The sequence below is a fragment of the Psammomys obesus genome, unplaced genomic scaffold (genome assembly GCF_907164565.1).
Source record: "Psammomys obesus unplaced genomic scaffold, mPsaObe1.curated_primary_1811, whole genome shotgun sequence".
In the NCBI taxonomy this organism is placed as follows: Eukaryota; Metazoa; Chordata; class Mammalia; order Rodentia; family Muridae; genus Psammomys; species Psammomys obesus.
This window is the reverse complement of record NW_026596100.1, coordinates 1,194,071-1,218,121: the sequence shown is the minus strand read 5'-3', so window position 1 is coordinate 1,218,121 and position 24,051 is coordinate 1,194,071. Positions and strand designations below refer to the sequence as shown.

Genomic DNA, 24,051 nt, shown 5'->3' with positions numbered 1-24,051 from the left:
AAGTAATTGCCCGTAACACCAAGTCACAGAGCCCTGGTGTCACAAAGAGAACTGGGAGGCCAGATATGACTTTAGTGACAGATAGTGTCTCAGGAGCTAATGCTAATGTGAACAAAATTAGAGAAGAGATGTTATTAATAAAACAAGCCCCTTCTTCTATCAGGAAGTATGCAGGAGAGAAACATAGCCTTCTCATTATATCAACAAAACACTTGTTAGTATGGAGAAAAGTATATAGGTGATAAGATAATTTGCTATTGGAATTTGTTGAAGTCATTCACACCCAACTGGCTTAAAAGAACTCTTGCTTTCTCCCCTCCCATGAAGTTAATGGCTCTGTTGCAGCAGTGGGCATGCCTTGCCAGGTCATTCCTCATTGTAGCTGGCAGGGTTCATTCCAGGGAGAGACTGGTGATTACTTTTCTCCCCTGTAGGATGAAAGCTCTCCAGGAGGGAAGAAATTTCCATGTCAGAACTAGTTTGGTTTGTCCACGTTCTGTGGCTCGGGTATGTGGTGTCTTCAGCAATAGAATTTTACCAAAAACATTGTCCAGAATTCTCAGAGAAATAATATTAAAGCAAAAGAACTCCTGCCGAGACTTTGGTACTTCTACTCTGGTGATTACTTGGCCAGAAAACCTGGTAGTAGCAATGGAATTTAGTTAATTTTGATGAGCTACTTATTTATAAGAAAATATAATTCATGATTATGCTTTTTTTGTATTTCACATAAAATGTAAAATTGGAGTTTGTACGTAAGACAAACTTGTGTTGTGATGTCCTTGAACTGCATGCTGTGAATCTCTAATTATGTCAGAAATTACTTTCTTACCCCTGCGTTTTACTCATTAATATCCTACATACTTAGTTTTTAAGAGAGTCTTGGCACAATAATTACATAATCATTCAATAAGTAGAAACATTATGGTCAAATACTAATTATCTACTTAAATGAAACAAAGCAAAACCTAGTTCACAACTTACCATATAATGTTATTTCATATGGTACAAAACCAAATATACACTTAAAACTGTAACTAAGCGTGAGTCACTTTTCAAGTTTTCTGTGGGAAGGAATTGGTGCTCTGCCATCTGATAATGTTGCTTCGGCCTCTGAGCGCCAGCCTCCATGGCTGCCGTGTGCAGACGCCTCAGGAGCAGGTCGGGCTCAGTGTACTTGAGGGCCTGTATAGTCCTTCCCAGCCTAGCTTTGGAGCCTCCGAAACTCTAGACTTCAGCAGTAAATCATTCACTGAGGGTGCTCTGGAATGTGATCACTATTCTGTCCCAGTGCACTTTGGAAATCTAACATAGTCCCTCTGGTGACACAAAATCTTGGCACTGTGATTGTCTGAGTGTTTGTGGCCAGAGGAGAGCCAGGAAAAAGCAAAATCTGTGGCAGCAAGCACCGAGAGGGTACAGATTAGTTGTGAAGTTCATTTAAGTCTGTTGAACAGCCCTCTCCAGGCTCCACACTGGTAGGATGTCTGGTGTTCTTTGTAGATTTTTGTGACTGGTGTTTTCGTTCATCTGCCCTTGTCCATGGGTATGGAATACCAATGGGTCAGTGAATACAGGGCTGCAAGTTAGGCCCTCATGTCCTGCTGCATAGACATACCTATAAGCCTACAAGAGTTAGAGGCGTTCGCAGGACTGTAGCACCTGCTGTATCTTACAGTAATATTTAAGACAAATGTGTCTCCTGCTAGGCAATTTATAAGTGAAATGGTTTCTAGATTTTGTGCTTTATCATCTTTATTTTTTTCTGTACCCTTCGTTTTGCTCTGTTAGGTATTTCTTAATGAATGGCTGGTGATGTGTGTGAAAACGAAGATGTGTAGGAAACACTTGTATGACGACTTTCAGATGTGGCTGAGCAAACAAAAGCTAGCTCACTAGCGTTAATGGGGAGATGGTTCCTGTCTGCCTGTTCTGTCGGTGTTTGTGCAGCTAACCCATTTTCTAGGAAAATTAAACATCTTCAAGGAGAGTATTCACTAGTGACTTCGTGAGCAAGGTCAGCCCTGTCCTCTTTGAAGTGCTGGTTTCTTTGGAGGTAATGCGATGTGAGCCGTGGTGGAAGATCAGGAGTCATGCAGAGCTGCGAGGTCTGCCACATGGCAGTGTGTGGCCTTTCCGCTACCCCGTGATGTGACGCAGTCTTAGGAGGGGCTGGCGAGTGAGGGAAGCTAGGACGCGAGCGCTTCCGTGGAGAATGCCTTCAGTGTTGGAGAACCGGAAGAGCCACAGGAAAAGGGAGGAAGGCATCAGATATCATGTGTGAATCGTTGTGTTTGAAACCACCCTGTAAAATTGAAGTGTGCTGTGCTCCAGTGCGCTTGCACAGGATGTCAAAGACTGCCGAAACTGCAGTTCATGTTTGATTTACACTAAGAATGACACGTTCTTGCAGAGATTGACGGACCTTACTTTTATAGTTTTAATTTCCCTTTGTTTGGCTGAGTCTGAGTCCCCATCAAAACTTTTTTCTTAATAGCGTTTATCATAAAATTATGGGCTTTCTACGTAGACTCACTATAATTAGACTTCTTTTTATCCCAGAACCAGGTTTCTTGAGCATAGCAACAAGGACCTTCTCTCTTATAAAATGTGTGTGGGCCTTGTGAGATTTGCATATATAATCATACAAGTTGCTATGTTTTCCCGATCTAAAATGAATGTCAGATTTTTATTTGAAGTTAATTATGCCTAAATTGCAAAGACAAGTTATGTTTTTTTTACTCAACACAATGTACCAGGGACCAGAGCATTCGAGTACTGATTCTTTTAGGTGACTAAAACAATATTTATATGTCATTTGGGGGACATAGAGAATGTTTAATGTGCATGTTAAAGTGAAGCATTGGCAGACGGTTTGCTCTTAGAAAGCGCTGCTCTTGCTGCATGTGAGCTGTGTGGTTTTGTTGTGAGGAAAGGCCACTCTGAGCGCTCTCTCAGGATGTCCTTTGCATCAGTCCCTGGGTATTTTCTTTTGTCGTTGCTGGGTTGATTTGTCTTTCTGCGTGACCCTGGCAGTCCTGGAACTTGCTCTGTCAGTTCAGGCTGGCCTCGAACTTAGGTATCCGACTGCCCCTGTCTCCTAAGTACTGGAGTTAAAGGTGTGCGCGACCACTGCCAGGCTTCGCTAAGTATCGTCCACGGCTGAGGAAGCCTTACGAAGAGTGTTAGAGAAAGAAAAGTACTCTGAGATGGCAGTGTTGACACAGCTGTCTTTGCAGGTACCTCGTGGTCTACAATCCCTTTGAACAAGAGCGGGACTCAGTGGTGTCCCTCTGTGTGAACTCCGCCTCCGTGAAGGTGCTGACCGATTCAGGAAACCCTGTGGAGGCTCAAGTCAGTGCAGTCTGGAATGATGAGAAATCTATTTCACAAACAGCCTATGAGGTATGTGATGGCCATAGAACCAAAAGAGACTATAAAGAAGATGAAAGAACAAGAAGAGAAAAGCACAGTCCAGATACAGAGCTTGTGCCTGCATAGTTACCCAGAACACGCCCAGTGAGCTATCATGTTGGAGTGAAATCTAATACCAAAGGATGGAACTCAGTGGCTAAGTGACACTAAAGGAAAAATATTAGTGTTTTTAGAAGGTAACATTTTACTAGTGGGATGTGTGTATCACTTTAAGTCTGCATATTTTAACTAGATTCTAAAATAATAAAATAATAAATTTTTAAATTTTTGTATCTAACTCAATGATAATTATACACAGAGAACTGAGATCAGTGACACTATTCTTACTAGTAATGTTGGTTAGTTGTCATTTTTCACAACTGTAGACTTAATACATTGTAGGAAGGAGACTTTTAACTAAGATCATTAAAATATCTTTTTTGGAGATTTAATTATGGAACACAGGACTTAACCAATAGAGAGTATGTGTATACCTCTGTGTGTCTGTGTGTATGTGTCTTGTCTGTCCGTCTGTCTCTGTATGTGTTAGGTAAACAGTTTTTAGATGAGTCCTACATCACTAGTAATATTAAGCACTTGGAGTCTGGAGGTGATTTAAAGCCTTATAGAGACACAGTAATAAACCAGTAACTTAAGAGAGTGTTGTGTGCTCTTTTAAAACCACGGCTGGTGCCTCTCAGAGAAGCATCGTCCTGCAAATAAAATGGGAAGTAGAGTCCAAGGGCAGGTCAGTTTTATAGGCGGCGGCCTGTCTTGAAAGTGAACCAGCTTTTTCGCTTAGGGGCTCACGGCGCCTCCTCCAGGTCCTGCTTGGTGTGTGCTCACCCCACGGTAACTCGATGGCGGAGCTGACTGGAATGGCGTATGGCACATCTCATAGCTACGCCTACCTCTTTAACATACGGAAACACAACATCACAAGGGACTTCTGACAGTTAGGAAGACAATTCTCATTAAGCCCTTACCTTCCTGGAGAGCTTCTACCTCCAGGCATCTTCTGAGACTCTGTGGAACATTGGAAGGAGAGTCATATATTCATAGGAGGAATAGGAACATGAATGCTTTTTGCTCAGCCTTCCAACCTGAGGTCACTAGATTCCCAGACAGGCTGAGGTGTGAAAACCTGACTAAGCTCCTAAAGCATTTATAGGATAATAGTGTGTCCTTTTTCTAAGAATTTGATAGTTTGATGTTTTTTACCATAAATATAACTGCTGTACCTTTGGTAGATAACTTTTCTCTATAATAATCCCCTCTCCTGCCTTTAAAGGTTTCTTTTCTAGCTCATATACCACCACTGGGACTGAAAGTGTATAAGCTCTTAGAATCACAGAGTTCAAGTTCACACCTGGCTGATTATTTCCTATATAACAATGATGGAGTAGCGGAGAACGGAATATTCCATGTGAAGAAAATGGTGTATGTGAAGGAAGCCATCACTATTGAGAACTCCTTCCTTGCACTTTGGTTTGACCACTCTGGGCTCCTGGAGGTATGTTCTGAACAGCTGTGACACCGTAGATCTTACTGTGTTCGCTGCACGTCTCCCGGACTGTGCAGAGGGGGAGAGGCCTCTATGCAGGGCTGTGGCAGACACTCTGGGAGACAGGATGGATTAGCTGCTGTCTGCCTTCCCCGGCCACCTGCTGCTCACAGTGTGGTGTGCGGTGCTGCTGCTGGGTATCAGGTAAGTGTGGGAGTTTTAAGTGTTTATTGAAACTTGGGAAAGCAGTTTAACAGAATAAAATAACTGTTAGGTATAACGCAAAGTGAAGTTTCTTAGATTAATTCTGATTTTTAGTTTACTTTCATTATGTTTTCAAAACATACTGGCCCATGCATGTTGGCAATTATAAGTCTCCATCTTTGGAAGGGCCGAGAAGATAAGTCTGTTCTTTGTTCCTTGCTAAAGTATATTACAATATTTTGTTCCTATTTTAAGGGTTAAAAATCTGAGGCTAACTATAAAATTTTGGTACTAACCAAATATTTCACACATTAGGGGCTTGCTTTAACAAGGATGAGACTGTGTAGTCCAGGCTTGCCTGGAACTCATAATTAAGCCCAGGCTAATCTTAAACTAAAAACATAAAACTAAAGTAAATTTTAACTAACTAAACTAGCTAAACCTAACCTAAACTAAGCCTTAAACCTAAATCCTTCTGCTTTAGCCTTTCAAGTCACATGAGCACTAAAAACATCTTCTGTGTGTGAGTGCGTTCCTTTTGTGCATGTGCGCACCTGGGTGCCTGGTGCCGGAGGTGATCAGGGTCGTCTGGTTCCCAAGAACTGGAGTTCCAGAAGGTAGCGAGCTGCCATGTGGGCACTGGGAACAAAACCTAAGTCCTCTGCAAGAGCAGCAACTGCTCTTAACCCCCAAGCCATCTCTCTAAACCCAATCGAGCATTTTCAACCCATCCTGGTAGATTTTATTGTCTTTTTTTCTTTTGAGCATATCCGCAGTCCCTGTTTTTAGTTTTGTCTTATTGCCTTTGTCTATTTTGGCTCCCATTCTTAACTCAACCTTAATGATATTTTGGTAATGAATTGCTGTTTGTTTATAATCCTTAGAAAGTGAAAATGAAAGAAGACAATAAATACCATGAAATAAAGGTGCAGTTCCTGTGGTACGGAACCACAAATAAAAGAGACAGAAGCGGTGCCTACCTCTTCCTGCCTGATGGGCAAGGCCAGGTGAGTGTCGCTATAGAGCCTGATGGTACACATGGGTACTGGAACAGTGCTTGCTAAGGTCATAGATAGGCGGGCTCTCTAGGTTATCCTTGGAGGTGGAGCCGCTCTTGGCTGTGCAATTATATTTATCCTTATTAAAGGTTGGTAGTTTATACTTGAAAGCTAGATGTGTCAGAGCTGGAATTCAGTTAGGAAGACACAAAGAATGAGTGTTCTCCACGGAGAAAGCTAACCTAGACTTGGCTTGCAGCAGGTTCTGCTTAGCTGTGCAATGCTGTGCGTGTAGAGACACAAAGTGCCTAGCCCTGTGGGGAAAATGTTGTTCCCTGGATCACTTCTCTCTGTTCTGTAGGGATCTAATAAACCGTCATTTTCTACTCCTGACTATAAAAGCAATACATAGAATCTGGCACAATTTGAAAACGTAGCTAATGTGCAGAAAACAATGAAATTTATGGTAGTGTGCAGCCCCGTGAAAATCACTGCCAACATTTGGACAAGACTTATCTTCTCTGAGCATACCCACAGCCCCCATCTTCAGTTTTGGCTTACTGCCTTTTGGGTTTCATTCTTAACTCAATCTGACAGACTGTTCTTCGGAAGCATAATTCTGACACCGGCTCTTGAGTTTCAGAATCTCCACATGTTGCGGGTCCGCTTTGCCGTACTTCTTCACTAGAGTGACTTGTAATTGGATTTCTTTTGTTGTTATTTTCGTTTTTCAAGACAGGGTTTCTCTGTGTAACCTTGGCTGTCCTGGACTCGCTTTGCAGACCAGGCTGTCCTCGAACTCACTGAGATCCACCTGCCAATTGGCTTTCTTTGTAGCTTTTCTCGCAGTCCAGAGTATTTCCTGAGAAGCCGAGCAAAGGTGTTTTGGGTCAGTGTATTAAGCAAGGCAATAAAGGCTTTGTGTATCTTACTGATGTTCGTGATTCTGGAAAGACTTTACAAAAGCTCATTCACAGCTATGTTTTTTTGACTTTTCCCAAGCTCTGAGAATGATCCCTATCAAAAATGCATCCTGTAACAATGCCATTTCCCATTGCCTAATGCCTTCATGTTTCTTCTACCCCAAGATGAGTTACTCTCCTTAATGTTTTGTTGCCCAGTGACTAATCTTCTGAGAAAGTTATTTTTTCTTTTACAATTTAGAGAAGCTGCCCACTAAAATGATTACATTTTTAGGGATTATATCAGTCACCCTAAGGTGATTTGTTTATGTTCAAGCCAGTGAAAGATTGCAAGTAAAGTTATAGTTTATAGGATCTGTTCCAGAGTGGGCCAAGAATCTTGCTCATAAGTTATTTGGATGTGTCACACGTAATAGCTTTTTCCATTGGATAATTATTGTTTCAGAATGTTTATTTTAATTTAATATTTTTTAAATTAAGACTGCATCTTAGTATGTTTGTAGCCCAGGCTGTCTTCAAACTTATGATCAACCTGCCTCAGCATCCCACCATCACTATGGAATGTTATGTGTGGGTAATAGTAATTAAATTAAATATATGTAATAATTGATGAAACAGTTAGGAAAATATAAAGGACTAAGTAAACACATTGTAACATCAGGGAAGGAGATGGCTGGTTCTATCAAAGAGAGTCGTGCCCAGTTGTGCCCAGAAAACTTCGTCCCCAGTTCCATCCCCTCTACCCATTTTCTAGCTATATGTTAAATATGAAAAACAACTTTATAAATGATACTTATTTTATTGGCTTCAGTATGTTTTTCTGGGGACAAAGAGGTAAAGATCCGACAATTCTGAGAGTCTCTTACTGGTCAAGAGTGCTCCATTGAAAGCCTCGCTTTGTGCTCCTGTTGAGCTAAAATAAATAATACTTACAAATTTGCTCTCAAGTCACACAAACTGCGCTCTTATTTTCCTAATTTTCTTGATTCTAAATAATGAGAACTAAACCAGTGGTTTCCAAGATCATAAGTTTGCTTTCTGTTCAGCCAGCTATTTTCTGCCAGAGGGCAGAGTGTTTCTGAGCTCAGGCTCACTTTGAGTAAATGGTTTCTGAGTCTTGCATCCTACTTGCTTAGTCCCACCATATGCCCATCTCATTGGCATGGGCTTGGTCATAAGTGCTGTCCTGGGAGATGCTACTACTTAGAATGCCTTCATTTCCATTAAATAACTGTATGGACAGTAGAAGACTATCAGAAACTGTTGTAAGTGAGGAGAATGTGTGTAGATTGTCTAAGGCCAATCAAATTGTAAGCACTTGCCAATAGGCTTTATAGATTTTTGAAAGAAAAAATTTATCTTATGTCCATTGTTTATATCCTCTGTATTCTGACAAGTTATAAGACTTTCATGTACAGTTATGACTATTGAATTGTACGGATTTGTCATTTTACAAACTATTCCTAAACACTTCTTTGGAAAGTTTAGAAACCAAAGGTGGTTGTTTTGTTTTGTTTTGTTTTGTTTTTTAAATGTTTCTTTCTCCTCAGCCATATGTATCCCTGCGACAGCCCTCTGTCAGAGTGACGCGTGGAAGGATCTATTCAGAAATAACGAGCTTCTTTGACCATGTCACTCATAAAGTCCGACTGTACAACACAGAGGGTAAGAAGACAGCACAGCTGTCACACGCACAGACATGGTGATGAAGTCTTACTTTTCTTCCATTATTTGTTTTTAACAAAATCTCAGTTGTTCATTGTTACCAGTAAAGACTAAGGAGCCAGATGCTGGAGTACAGGCCTGCTAGCTCAGAGAAAGAGAAAGCACCCCGCTGACCTTCCTTCTCCGCTGAAGTCCCAAAAGAAAAAGAAAAGCTCCCCTGCTCCATGCTGTCTCAAAACCCTCCCCTGAATGTCTTTCCCTTCTACTTCCTGACTTCCTCTTACTCTCTGTTTTTTTCATACATTCACGCTCTGTCAACTGGTTGCTTGCTCTGCCTCTTGACCTATAGTTGATTAATCCTGTTGACACAGAAAACTCTTGGCTTGAAGGTGTGCGCTCGAGCTGAGACACACCACAACTAGAAACACTTTTTTCCAGTAAACAGCACAATATTGGGGTTCACAGTTGGATCAAATACCTTGAAGCACATTTTTTTTTCTTCTACTGAACTATAAGTTGTTTTAGAGACAAAGTAATATTTTTAAGTTGACTTTGTATCTACAGTCTGAGTTCCAATGTCATATTTACATACAGATAGTGGGAATGATTCACATTCCCCAAGTAGACATCCATCCTTCTACATCTCCTCCTTCCTCATTAGCAGTTCTCTTAGTCATGAGATTATCAACAATAAACCTTATTTTTAAGACCTAAAAGCAATTCAGTATTTAGTTTTATAAAATAAAATAGCAGCATAGCTACTGTCTAGACCAGTGTCTGTGACATCAACTATCCTAGAGACAGTCTTACAGATATACCACTTGAAGTTGTCTTGCTGTTACCTAAGCTGAAAAAAATAGGGAAGGAAAAATATTCCACCATGACTTTTCATACAGGTAGGGAATAAGGAATACTACCACCTAAGAATAAACAGCTGACAAGCATGGATTGCTTTCAGGTTCTAGGGAAACAGCAGCACATCACAGAATCTCTTAGACAACTAATATTCAATTTCTCGATTTCACAATTTAAACTTAATTTTGCAATTATTTAATCATGTCACTTTATATTTCACTAGTTTTGCCTTTTCCTATGTTACTAGGCATCATCAGTTTTTTTTTCTCCTAGGACTTCTTGGGAGTAATACAGTACATGTTCTAATTAATTCATGGTTCCTGGGTTGAATCAGGAAGCCCTCTAGAGATGTAAAAGCTAGCACCGGACCTGAACTGTTTGTGCTTATGTGTTACTCCCGTGTTAGGTAGAATCGCTTTCCACCAGCCCTTTTTTTGAGTTTCCCAAACCTCCAGTAAGTCAGAACCATGAAGGGGGCAGGGTCTTCTTGGCCATTTTTACTAATTCACTCCTGAAAGGTCTGACATCACATTTTCGACTATTGCCAACTATTTCATGTTATAAGTGGGAAATAGCATCACACATAAAAATATGAGTTTTGTTTTACTTATAGACTTATAACCCTAGTTCCTTGAGAGGCTGAGTCAGGGGGATTGTCAGCTTGAACAAAGGCCTGGGTAAATTAGTGAGACCTTGTTTCAAAGTAAGAAAAGAAGACTAGGACCGTGCTGAGTAGAGTAGTGATTAACTAGCACATGTGAGATCCCAGGTTTAGTCCTCGGCATTGCTTTCTGTAAGAAAAGATGTTTTATTAGCATATATTAATGTGTAAGTAAAAGGTTCTATTCTTACATTTCCACACTTCATATAATATAATGTCATATTCACCCCTTCTGTTTCTCCCTGTATCTTCTTTTCCTTTTATAAGAAGACTTCCCCTGAGTACAGCAGCATAGACCTGTGCCCTGTTTACCTTTCCTTTGCCTTAGTTGAATTTAGAGATAAGTTATTTCAGAATAATTCCTGGAACATCGCTTCTGAAACGTCTAACCTCACTGAAATATATTCCCTTAGTTGCTTTTGCTTTTACTTATTCCTTCCCATCTATGCCACTGCATCTCCTTAGCTTTCCTTGGGTTCTCCAAGGCCCAGGAAGTCCTGCTTCAGGATGGCCCTCATGTCCTGCCTTCATGTAAGGCAGACAGAGCTCCTCTGCTGCTAGTGGTTGTAGCTTTGCCTGCTGTCATAGACCAGCAGCCGATCTGGAAATTAATCGACTCTGACCCACCTGTTTCCTTCTGCCAAGAAACTGTACTCATCACAACTAAGTGGCTGTCATCTTTCCCATATCTTTCTGCTGTCCCTCTCCTGGACGCAGCCCTGTCCAGCCTGACTGGCAGCTCCACAGCAGAAGCTAGGGCCTCTGAGGTTCCACTGGCTTCTGGCTTCCAACCCGCAGCTCTTGCTGACTCTGGCAGTTGCTGGCTCTCTGTGGGAGTCCATTTCTTTTTTGCTGGCTTGACTTCTCTCTCTTTTCCCTGCTTTATTTTGTCCTTTCATTTCACAGTGTTTCCTTCCTGGGTTGTTCTCCCTCTCCTTAGGAGCTCAGGTTCAGGTGCACAGATTTTAGAGATGCTGCCAATGAGCGGATACCTCTCATTACCAAGCTGAACAGCCTTGCGCATCAGCAGCCTCTAGCATCTGGTTCTTGTCCCAGGCTCACCTTTCTCAGCATCTAATCTGTTCCCTGTAGTTGCTGGATAAATATGGAAGTCTGGCCTCTAGGGAATAGAGGTACCTTTAAAATAAACTTTAGTTAGTTAAGCAATGGAGAGTATTCTGTTTTGGATACAAATGATATTGACAGATTTTCTTTTTTTAAAAAAAATGCAGCATTTGTATTGCCTCTGGATTTCTCGATGAGTAGAATAAACTTGGGATGACACATTTTTGTGCCGGTATTAGATTTTTGTAGCTCAAAAGCAGGAGGGTTTAGAAATGTGTTCGAAGTGACAGGTGAGGGAATATATGTGAAATTAACTGAGCGTGCTTTTCTGGGTGAGCTTTATTCTGGTCGTCTAGATTGGACCTGAAGTCAGCATGTACAGATTTGAAGTGACATATAAGTGTTGCATTCTCTTCAGCTCTGAACGTTCATATTCATTCTAATGTGGAAGTAGTTTGGTGGGAGATGAGACTGCTGAATCATCTACAAATCATATCCCCTCCTGTATCTGGATTTGACCTCCTTTCAATAAGTTTGCAACTTAGAAAAAAACAGCCACACCCAGGGGAGACCTAGCCTTTTCTCCTTTCTCTGTTGCCCATTCCCATTGGACTTCCTCTTCCAGGGTTTCCTGAGGACTCCTTCTCTGGGTATTGGTTCATTGAGTTTTTTGTGAGGTCACTCAAGGCTTGTGGTAGGAATGTGGGGTCTTCAAGTGGATGGTATCTGGGGTTTAAAATGTGATGAAGTTTATAGATGTTTAGAAACACCCAGAAATTCTTGAATATGCTGCAGTTTGGCTTCCTGAGTAAACAAGGTTTCTAGATGACTAATCACAATGTGTAGTCAAAGGTTAGTTTCTTGCAGAAGAGAGGCCTGCAGGCAGTGTTTCTGTTTCTGTAGATGGACCCTTAGCTAATATTTCTTAAAATAACAAAAATACTCCTTCTCAGATTTAACTTCCTGAGCTGTTTCTATATATATGCTAATTCTGCCCTCCGTTTACTGGATGAGTGTTAATGAATGAAACCTGTTTGTTATTGCTATCAAATTTCTTTTGAGGTTAAATTTCATCAGCATGTTCTTTCTAACATTTATTTCATTTTGAACTGTGCGTGTGCGCGCATGTGAGCCTTCCTGTGCATGTACACGTGTGCATATGGTGCTGGTACTAGCAGAGGCCAGAAAAGGGTCTTGGATCCCCTGAACCTGCTGCGAACAGCAGTTGGGTCCTCTGCAAGAGCAATGAGTTCTCACCTGACCCATCCCCCAGGCCCTTTATTAAGATTTTAAATTAACATACACAGTAGTGGTTTTCCGTATGGCATTTCGTCATACAGGTGCCAAAGATATGAGATAGGAAGTAAAAGGATTATTACTATTGTGTGCTCATGTGCATATCACTGTGTTAGGTTGTTACCTGCTAATTTTAAAACATAATTTATTTTTTTAGCAACACTGACAAACAGAAAGTGAGCTGATGTCATAGATCACCTCTTAATTGATAGCCTGTGTTAAGTGTTCAGTTTAATGAAACGGTCTTTCCAAACTCTGTAGACCTGCCCAGGTGTCCATGTCTGTCCTTGCTTTGTGGCCCCTTCTGCCCTAAAGAAACCTTTGTCAAAAACATAAATCAAACACGTTCCAAATTTCACAGACCAATTGGTCATTATTGATTGTGAAACCGAAACCAACTGTGTTGAGAGGCCTTGGTACAGCCACCTGCTTTGGGTATTGAATTGTGGTTTCTCTGTTTGCATTCTCCACAGCTTTGGGCAGCAGCTCAGTTGAAAGGCTCTCACTTTCTTCACGTGACTTAGCTATTCACAAACACCATGTTTAATGGCTGGTGAAATGGCTCAGCGATTAAGAGCACTGGCTGGTCCTGCAGGGACCTGTGTTCAATAACCAGCACCTACATGGTAGCTCAGAACAACCCTAACTCCAGTTGCAGGGGATCTTTTCTCAGGTCCTCAGGCACTGCATGCATGTGGTACACACAGGCACGCACACACACACACACACACACACACACACACACACACACACACAGAGTTTTAAGAAAAATAAATATGTTTTTCTTTTCATTATCTCTCACATATCATATTCAGAAGTTCTGGAGGAAATCTTATGCTCACAAACTTTGAAATATCAAGACCAGAGCAACTTCAGACATGTCTGAGGAAATTCTTCACTTTTTTGCCAGGGTTAGTAAGAAATCTATTTATGACCCACACAATTTAATCTGATAACCTTTGGAACCATTTGAAATATCTTCTAAAAGATTATTTAGTTTGTAGAAAGATGACATTTTTCTGATGATAAAACTTGTGGAGGTAGGAATTAATTTTTCTTTTCATTAAGTTGATGTTTTAAGCTTCCTCGTGTTCTCCTTCAGTAGAAAATTGTATAGATATGAGTATCTATTATATTTGATACTGAATATTTACAAAAGGAGTAATATAAGGATCACTAAGTGACATGGGCAAAGAAAGCTTCATTTTTTTCTTCATAGTTGTAATTATTAGACGTTTTTAATGCCCCAGTTTTCTGACATCAGCCGCAACTTTGAAAAATTAGATTGCTATGGGTTACCAGCATGTCATGTGTGTTTTCACTGGCAAAGGTTTAGGTCCCAATTCTGTTGATTATCTTCCATGCAGCGCCCCACTGCCTCAAGGCTGTGTTTTCCTGGGCAGGTGGTTATGAATGAGTGAGTATGTGTGTGTGAGCCACGTCTCAGCCTTAGGAGAAATATCTTAGGTGCAATATTCTTACCCTATTTTCACCAACATATTATAACAGTACTATATATGTGTAATGGGTCCTGGTAAAATAAAGCAAGTAGCCTGAGGCAAAAACGTAATAAACTTCTGTCAAGAGCGCAGGAGAGCTCCTTTGACGCAGACTGACTCATATTCTTGGACAGCTGTAACCAGCGAACAGAGTGCTTGCTTTCCCTCTGTGCAATTCTGAGTACATTACATAAAACCATGTTTATTTCATGGTGCTGGACTTTTAGATGACCTTCCCCAGGTTAACCATGGAGGGTATTCCCATTGAGGATGAGGGAGCCCAGTCTTCAGAGCAAGTCCTTTTTCTCACCTCTGTGAAAGCTATATAACCTTTAGGACTCATCCTCTCAGATCTTGGGAACTCTGTCTCTTAATCTACAGAAGGAGCACAGTTATGAATAACCATCAGGAGTCTCCATGAAAGTTAGACGTATGTGAAGTCTCTTGCGTGTGCCTGCTTAGTTCTAAAACTGCTTGCAAAGGATGGCTGAGTCTGGGCCCTCCAGCCTGGGGTCCACCCCCTTGCAACCAAGACCCCAGAGTGTCACACAAGTTGTTTTCATTTCTATAAAAAGATTCATGAGAATGTTAAAATGGCTTGCAATCAAACTTCCACTTTCCCTCAGAGCTATATTCCATATTTAGTAAGAACCAGTAAGTTATGGCCAGGCAGACTTAGGTAATTAAAACATTTTTGGAATATCATAATGTGCAATTGCCTGCTAAGGACCTTTTTCCTGTTAATTGGAACTTTTAAAAATTGAAATAAGTCACTATGTGTGGAACCTGATTATTCCCTACAGGTATGCAAGAGAAGTTATTTTAAGGGTCCGTAAGCACATTCTGGTTACACCAATTTAGACTCAGGCTACCTCGGGACTGTTTGAGGGCAGCTGCTGCATAGGAGGTATAGCTCTTTAACCGGGAAATGGCATCCCTGGAGAACATGTGCTTGGCTGAACTCTGACCCTGCATCCCAGGGTGGGAAGCACAGAGGAATGCGTAGGAGCAATTCTTAGCTGGAACCCTCCAATGGTGACAGTTCCAGACCCCACATTGGGAGCTGTAGAGGATAACTAAGTATGAAAGGAAACCTGATGAGTCGTTAGGAGCTGTATCTATCTAAGACACAGAGTAGGCCAGATAAATTGTATAATTTGTGTATAAAATATAAAAATGTCCAAAGAATGGTACCTGGGGCTAGGAGAGGTGGAAGATTTGATATAGGGAGTGAGTTTTGAGGTGCTATGTCTTGACAAAGCATCACTTGAATGTGTAGAAAGAAAGGAAAAGAATAAAGGGAGGTTGGCTAGATCAAACTCCCTGGTTCCTCTAAGAATTTGAAGGACTCTGTGTCTCCAATATATTTTTTAAATTGACATGGTATTTTTCTTTGTATATTTAAATAGTTGCAAAGGATGTCATTTTGGTATTGTTAACAGTGACATTTAAAAATAAACATATCCATGGGTAGCAATTCATTGCACAGTCATGAATTTTTAAAAAGGTTGTACTAACTGTTCTCCGGCAGTCAACAGTTTCACATCTTCATTTTCTTCCTGTTGTCATATTTGCCTTCTGTGTCCCCACCGGATAGATCTGAATGTTGTATTTTTGACAGTCTTATTTGTTAGTCGACTTTTCATGACTTCTCTGAGTCTGTAATCATATCTGTTGAACGTGTATGGGTGCATGTATATTTAAAGTTTAAAAGCTCATCCTAAGGCTCCAAGTGTTTTGTTTTTCTGGATTGAGTTATCAAAACAATGTAAATAATACATAACTATTTTGAGAATTGATTTTATAAATTTTAATGAAAATGTTTCTCCCAATGAACTGTACCTTTTGGTTTTCATAAATACCAAATGCAAAGGAATGTTGCTTATACAAATTAGAAGCTGGTAATGGAAAAAAGGTTATAAGAATATTATTTAACACTTTGAACTCCTGAGTTAGGCACTGAAGTCAAAGAATGACTATCAAACATTATTCTAATTATTTTAAAATTAAATTATTTTAATGTATTGGCTAATTATTTTAATGAACTATTGCCTGTCAACCTGATTGGGTGTTGGAAAGGTTATTGTTAACAATACCAAACAATTGGAAGCTATGTTTGATAAAAGTATTTGTTCGTCATTAATCAATCTGTCATACACCAGTATTTGAAATTATGATTGCTCAGCACCCATGTGAGTGGAAATGGCTGAGGGGTGTGCTTCTGTTCCACACTGCCCACTTCTCCACTGCTTCCTCCCTCTCTCCTCCCTCCCTCCTTCCTGCCCCTGTAAGTTGGAAGAAATGTTATAAAAGAGTGCAAGAAAAGGAAGATTGCAGGCAAGTGGCCCCATGGCAGGGTTGTTTTGAACAGGTCAGCATAGAGTGATCTATGAACTACCTGCTTCCGGGAAGGGCACCTGGCCAGGAGCATGTCTGAGAGCTGGAAGGAGGCGGCCCGACAGTGCTCCTCAGAGCCCCGTGGGGATGAGTTGGGTACATGGGCAAAGTCACATGGAGACTGGAATATGAGCTCCCTCAGTGTCTTCCCAGGCCAGGCTGGTGCTGTGTCTTGCTGACTATCTTGTGTTGATGGGCTCTTTAAAAATCAGAACTGTTTGGTATGCTATGTTCCTTCCAAAGCCTGTTGATTCATGAAATCATTGTTTCCTTTTTGAAAAGCAACTTTTTCGGTTGTTGTTTTGTTTGGACATCTTTTAAACTTTTTTCTTTTTCTTTTTTTTTTTTTTTTCTTTTTTTTTGGTTTTTCAAGACAAGGTTTTTCTCTGTAGCCTTGGGTGTCCTCACTTTGTAGAACAGGCTGGCCTCAAACTCACAGAGATCTACCAGCCTCTCCCTCATTCATAATTGATCTCATCTTAAATAAAATTTGCACTTCACCCTTTTACTAAGAATTTCCTCTGCCCTGGTGGCCTTGTTTTCCCCTGGAGGACATTCCTCCAAGCCTAACTCAAGCAGTTAGGCTAGTTACTGGGACACGTCGGGGTCAGGGTTTGTGCCTGACAAAGAACTGCCGACCATCTGGGCCTCAACACCCTATTCTCCTGTCCCCGCTTGCTGATGGCCTACTCTATTCCCCATGAACTATGTCCTGGCACCTGCTGTCTTGTTTTCTTCCCTCTCTTTTGTCCTTTCTTATTTTTTTAAATAGATGAATAAAATTCTATTGTGTCAATCTAGCACATTTTATCTGTTCATTGATGACTCTCTAGCCTTATCTGTAGCTTCATTTCTTAGCTGCTATGACTACTGCAGCAATACAGATGGAAGCACACATGTCTTTGCCATAGTGAATTTTTTTTATAGTTTTGAAGGTTTAAATTAAAAATATTCTAAAATTTTGGGGGGAAATACTGAAAGCCAAAAGCCCTTGTTTTTCCCAACAGCTACCGTTGCCTTGCTTCTATTGTGACTCTTTAGCCCTTCTCTGCTCAGACATGAGATGAAGAATGTGAAGGGGATGAAGGGGATGGCAGCAGAAAGCCATAGTGTCTTCCGAGCCCGGGGGAGGCGGGGTGAGTCGGGTTGATATAGCTGGCCCGGGCCAGCACCTTTGAACGGCTGTGAGGCCCTGCACTGACCGTGACCCACTGCATTAACAGCTTCTCTAACCCAGGCTGAGAGCAGCACAGATCTGTGGGTAGACACACAAATACCTAGAGGCAGTTTACATGGCGGCCTAACAAAGCAGCAGCCTAGGCCTAGGGCATGTGACCTCCCTTACTACGATGTATCTTTTACTGTGTTTACGATATGAGGCGTGTGTTTCCTTCAGTGGAGCAGATCTCAGATCTAGTCAAGAGAGTGGCTGGTGTTTTGTCTACCCATAAGTGTCAACGGGGCACAGCCTAGGTTATTTGAAAGGAGAAGCCTCAATTGAGGAATTGCCTCGGTCTGTTTGATATGTGGGCATGTGTGAATTAGTGGTGTAGGAGAACCCACTAAGGATGGCATCATTCCTCTGGCAGGTGGTCCAGGTTCATGTGTGCATGTCTGTATTCATGTGCATGGGTGTGTGTATGTGTGTGTGTTTGTATCTATAAAACTAGCTAAGCAGGAGACAGGGAACAAGCTGAGAGTGTGCCAGGAAGCAGTGTTCATCTGTAGCTTCAGCTTCCTGCCTTGGCTTTCCGCAGTGATGGACTGCAGTGTCAGCTGTGCAATTGCAGCTATGAACTTGCAAGTAAAATATGAAAGAAACCTTTGCTCAAAGTTGCTTTTGGTCAGAGTGTTTTAGCACGGCAACAGAAAAGTAATTAGAACACCTTCATAAGCAGCCTTGCCACTAATGCGTGAGCGTTCTCCTCTTGCCTGCTGGTCAGTATTGTAACACTCCTGGGTTAGGACTGCCTAAGACCTTTGATGTCTGTTCTCCCCTAGACACCTAAATAGTAGCTTCCGGTACTCTGAAGGGTGGGCAGCAGGGAGTTTCCTGGCCAGCTCAAGACTGATTTCTCAGTCTCCCGCAATGAAAGCCTGTAGTGTCCTTCATAATCTATGGGGGGGGGGGGGGCAAGAACAGTGGCAATATCTCCCTCAATACAGCATCCCTCAATATTCCAATTCTAGTTTTCTGACTTCCACGTGTGCTCTGGTTAAATACACACACACACAGACACACACACACACACACACACACACACACACACACACACACACTTTCCAGTTAGGTACAGGGCGGACACCCTCATCCATTATTGGCCTAATCACAGGGTTAGGCTGCTCCAGGTGGATTTGGCAAAGGCATGGCAATGGGCATAGGGAGTGGGCAGGAGGCAGTGCAGCTGAGGAATGTGGGTGGGTGGAAACATCACTACAAACAGTGATCATTCTTGCTGGCCAGAACTGAGGCACCCCGCCATGCACAGAGTCACACACTGCCCAGTGTTTCCTATGCCTCACCTCCCACACCCAGGGCGTGATGACGATGGCTTCCATCTTTGCTCTCTCTCAAGAAAGGTGTGTCACAGGTCACTAAGCTAATGCTAAGCAAATATTGAGTAGGTAATGCCTCCTCTCTCATGTCCCCAATCTCCTGAGCTGTCACACAGGCCAGACCCCTGAGGACACTGGTACCATTTGTCTGCGGCACTGAAGTTATGGGTGACTGGGCCTCCTGATGGTGACCCATTGTTTTCTTGACATCTAGGAAAATATTCTTTCTTTCTAGGTACTTTAAAGTATTTTTATAAACACAAATAACACATACCCTTGCCTTTGCCACAGTTTTAACACCTGATACATGTAATGTTGAGGCTTTGGTATCTCTCTGCCCCATGCATTCTTCAGGAGAAAAAATGCAGGCATGTTTACCCATGCACAAAGACACCTCCTCACTTCTGGAAATGCATAGCCTTGCGTTTGTGTCGATTTTCAGCCCAAGGTTTATACAAGTGTGCGTTCCCTCCAAGACCGTTTTGCATAGATAGACAGCTGCCTCACTCTTTTCCTTTGCTGTGCTGTGTCCCAGAGCATGATGGTTTTCTAGTTGTTTCCTTGTTGATGGACATCTGGAGTGCTCTCCCATGTTGTACTCTTAGTGGTAGGCAGAAGACATGCTATGTGGACTTCCTGTATGAGCACTGCTTGCCTCCTGCTGCAGTGGGAGAGTCATGCTAGCTGAGACGGAGCGTGGTGCAGCCCCTAGGAACTGCTGTGGAACAGAGCCTGTGTCTGGAGTCACTTAAAAATAAACTTAATTATAAAAAGCTTGCAAATGAAAACCACCGAAACTAACCAGACCAGAAGACTATACATCTCAACGAACCAATGCAGTTAAAATAGCCAGGTTTTTAAACCCATATCATTTTCTTGACTTCTAAAGAACATGGCCTTTAAAAAAATAGGACTTGGAGTTGTTTTATAAAGAGGCTTGCTTGGGTGCTGGCAAGTCCTCTCCCTTAACTAGACTTCAGTAGGCTGCCCTCTTGAAGTGTATCAGCTCAGCATCTGTCACCTTTTCTCTCCTCTCCCTCCCCTCCTTTTCTCCCCTTTTCCTTACTCCTTCCCTGCCCTCCCCTCCTTAGAGCTAAAATCTTCCTTGTACTTAGTTTCTACAAGCTTGTTTTCTCCTCTCCCAGACTCTTCCTCTCCTCTCTCTTCTAAAGCATCTTCAGCTTTCCAGTCATCGGTCTTCTGGAGGCATGACAAGAGAGAGAGCTTTAGCCCTGGTGCCACCAGCCTTGTCACCATTAGCAAGTGCCTTCCTCCCAGGCTTAGGGTCAGGATTAAAGAAGTGACCTATGAAACAAGCAACAAGAACATGCCCACAGTAAGGGTCAGTACCTGCTGGCTGCTCTCACGCCCCCTCAGCTTCTGCCCTCCCGTGTAGGCATTCAGAGCGTGCGGATATGCACCGTGAGGAGCCTGCACTCTCACGTGTCTGTGCTTGCCCGTGAGGAAAATCATACTCCTTTATTTTCCCAGATGCTTTTACTTAATTACAGGCCAGTTTTCCCTCCCGTGCTAGATTATTCTCTTGATGAGGGATGTCTTCTTCTTTCATGGTTAGTTCTGTTGAGCTGTGCTTGACCCTCAGGTTGCTCAGAGGTTAGAACGGGAATGTAAGGATGCTGTGTAAGACATGAGCGTGTCTGAGAAAAGCCAGTGAACTTGGGGAAGAAGACACAGTGCCCAGCTCCGAGGCTGAGGCCGGGATCTCCCTTCCCTGGACAGTCACTTAGGGAGAGACTTTGGGCCCCTTGGGTGGTTGGGGACCGCTTTTTACCTGTCTCCAGTTGCTCTTGCCCTGTGTGGATAAGGACAAACACCCTCCTCTGCAGCAAAGGGACAGGTCTGAGCACTTATTTCATATCGCTGCCTCCCAGCTGTGGCCTTGCTTTTCCCCTCTTTAAAGGACTAATGTTGGACTAACATTTGTCTTTCCCAAGGATATAGAAAACCTACAAGAGCCTAGAAAACCCTCATAGCCCATGCCGGAGAGAACCATTTTGGCAAATAAACTATCTTCTGTCACTTTCTGTGGAGAGCACAGACCAGTGGTTTTAACCTGCCCTAGGTGGTTCTCCATTCAACCCTCAGGCCTTTCTGAAGGTGCTCAGGGAACTCTTGACACAGAAAAGGAAGTTGGCTGCGTTCCATCCTCGTCACCCGTGCTGCTTGTCTAGTCTCTTGAGTGCACTGGCTGGCTTTTATTGCAGTTATAGGTTTTTTATTTGTTTTGTTTTGTTTTCATAATAGGAATTTTAATTTTGAACTTATTTTAGAAGACTATCCTGGTTCAGAATTTAAATTAGTGCCTTGCAGATTTGTGAATGAACATAGGGCTCCTCTTTAAGGGGGTTTCAAATATTTGTTGCCACAACAGGATCTGAGCACAGTACTGGGCTTGAGAAAGATGAGTTTCTCAATGGGATAATTTATCATTGACAGAGGTAACATGAAATTATTATTTTCCTTAAAGCATGTTCTTTGTAAATGTTTTCTTGAGAGACATGAATTAAAATTAATGATGTTCTCTCTTGTTAAGACTTCATTTTATTTCATGAATTCTGTTGACCCCTGAGAGAATATCTAATCTAGAGAGAAGGAAAGATAAGACACCACCAAAAATCCGGCAGGCACTCCCTGGGAACTAGGGTTAACATCCTGTCATCATCTGAGCTCCTTTCAGCTTTATTAGGACTTTCATTTTCATTGGGGGAATCTAATTTTGAGGGTTTGAGTGCTGGGGCTTGAACTCAGGGCCACACTTGTTCTAAGCACACGCTCTATCACTAAGCCACACACACACACACCCAGCCCTGTGTTCTGTATTTGGGTATCTTAGGTTTATTAAATTTCCACATATGTTTTATTTTTGTTTTAAAATATTTGGATCTGTACACCTAAAGAAGCTGATCAAGAAGGAGAACTCTGGGTAAGGTGGTCAATCCTCATTCAGAAAGGCAAACAGGATGGACATCAGAAGAGGGAAAAAACAGGGAACAGGACAGGAGCCTAGCACAGAGGGCCTCTGAAAGGCTCTGCCCTGCAGACTATCAAAGCAGATGTTGAGACTCATAGCCAGACTTTGGGCAGAGTGCAGGGAATCTTATGGAAGAAGTGGGAGATAGAACGATCTGGAGGGGACGGAGCTCCACAAGGAGAGCAACAGAACCAAAAAATCTGGGCCAGGGGTCTTTTCTGAGACTGATAGTCTAACCAAGGCCGTGTGTGGCAATTACCTAGAACCCCTGCTCAGATGTAGCCCATGGCAGCCCAGTATCCAAGTGGGTGCCCTAGTAATGGGAACAGGAACCATCTCTGACATGAACTCAGTGGCTGGCTCTTTGATCACCTCCCCCTGAGGAGAAGCAGCCTTCCCAAGCCACAGAGAAAGATAAAGAAGCCAGTCTTGATGACACCTGATAGACCAGGGTCAGATGGAAGGAGAGGAGGTCCTCCCTATCACTGGACTGGGGGAGGGGCATAGAAGAAGAAGAGAGAAGGAGGGTGGGGTTGGGAGGGGACGAGAGAGGAGGCTACAGCTGGGATAAAAAGTGAATAAACTGTAATTAATTAATTAATTTTTAAAAACATTCCGGTTTCTGTAAATGTAGTAAAAGTAATGTTTACATCCAGAATGATTTATATCCTAGCTCAAAGAGGATTGTATTGTCCTCTGTGACACACACACTTTTAACTTCTCAGTAGTGATGGAGGTATTCTTTCTTTTAAACTGCCTGGTTCATAGATCTGATTGTGGCCACTAAAAAAAAAAAAGTGTCTCCTCTTCCCCATTTCCTCCCCATTGCAACCATGAGTCTTCCCCATGCCCCAGTTTCTGAAGTAATGACTCTGAAACTTTACTATTTATGAATAAATGCCTAGGCCCTAGTCTTTGGCTCATAACTTGTATTACCCGTTTATTCTGTTCTGTTCATGCCACGTAGCTGGTTACCTCGCCTCAGTTTCATGTGTCTGTCTTTCTCAGAGTCTGGGGCAAACCTCCCTCTCTGATTCTACCCTAGAGTTCATCTCTCTTCTGGAACTCCATGTCTTATTTCCTGCCCCAGCTAATAGGCCATCAGCTTTTCATTGACTAGTGATGCTTCCATACAGTACGCAAGAGATTCTCTCTACACCCCATTCCTTAAAATGGTCCCCCATGAGTTGAAAACATGTGAGAGACCGAGGCTGGCGCTAGGTGAGGTGCTTGAGTTGAAGAGCCGTATGTGTCAGAGCGAAGTCCTTTGAGTCTCTATAGATCATGTTGGTGGAGGCTTCAGCCCATGCCATATCTTCAGCATCATATTAGTACTGACAGTCTGTGCTGGAATTTTCACATCAGCTTCACACATGCCTTGGGAAGAGGCATCCTCAGTTGAGAAAATGACCCCCCAGATTGGCCTGTGGGAAAGCCTCTGGTGCATCTTCTTGCTTGATGATGGATGGGAGAGAAGCCATGCGGCAGTGCTGCCTCTGGGATTTTGTCCTGGGAGCTGTAAGAAAGCAGGCTGAGCAAGCCATGAGGAGCAAGCCAGGACGCAGCACCCCGCCATGGCCTCTGCATCCTTTCCTCTCTCCAGGCTCCTCTTCAGATTCTTTTCCCTACTTCCCTGCTGGATGATCTGTGCTAGAGACTTGTAAGCAGATCCAAACCCTTTCTTCCTCAAGTAGCTATGGCATGGTGCTTTATCAGAGCAATAGAAACCCTGACTAAAACGTGGGTGGGCCTGTCCAGTACACTTCCAGACACTGTAGTGCCTGAACGTGCGTCTTCCCATGAACGTGCCTCTTCCCCAAGACTCCTTTCTGTGATCAGTTGTCACTTTGTATGAGCAAATGGATTCTTTTTGGCGCTTAGAGAAAGAAGTCTTCCTTTCTATTCTTCCTCCTCCTTTTCCTATTGTAGTTTACCTTGCTAAAGGGTCTGCTAGTTGCTAGCATGGGAGGCTACTACACACACACACACACACACACACACACACACACACACACACACACA

General features: G+C 42.5%; 1 protein-coding gene across 1 annotated transcript in view; it reads left to right on the top strand.

The window, feature by feature from the left end:
- The window catches only part of Man2a1 (mannosidase alpha class 2A member 1), a 134,387-nt gene that overhangs the window by 84,631 nt on the left and 25,705 nt on the right, over nt 1–24,051 (top strand). Inside the window, exons 12-15 of the mRNA XM_055628377.1 lie at nt 3,240–3,405; nt 4,706–4,927; nt 6,007–6,129; nt 8,594–8,708. Of these exons, the coding sequence (XP_055484352.1) occupies nt 3,240–3,405; nt 4,706–4,927; nt 6,007–6,129; nt 8,594–8,708 (626 nt within the window). The remainder of the gene's footprint in view (nt 1–3,239; nt 3,406–4,705; nt 4,928–6,006; nt 6,130–8,593; nt 8,709–24,051) is intronic.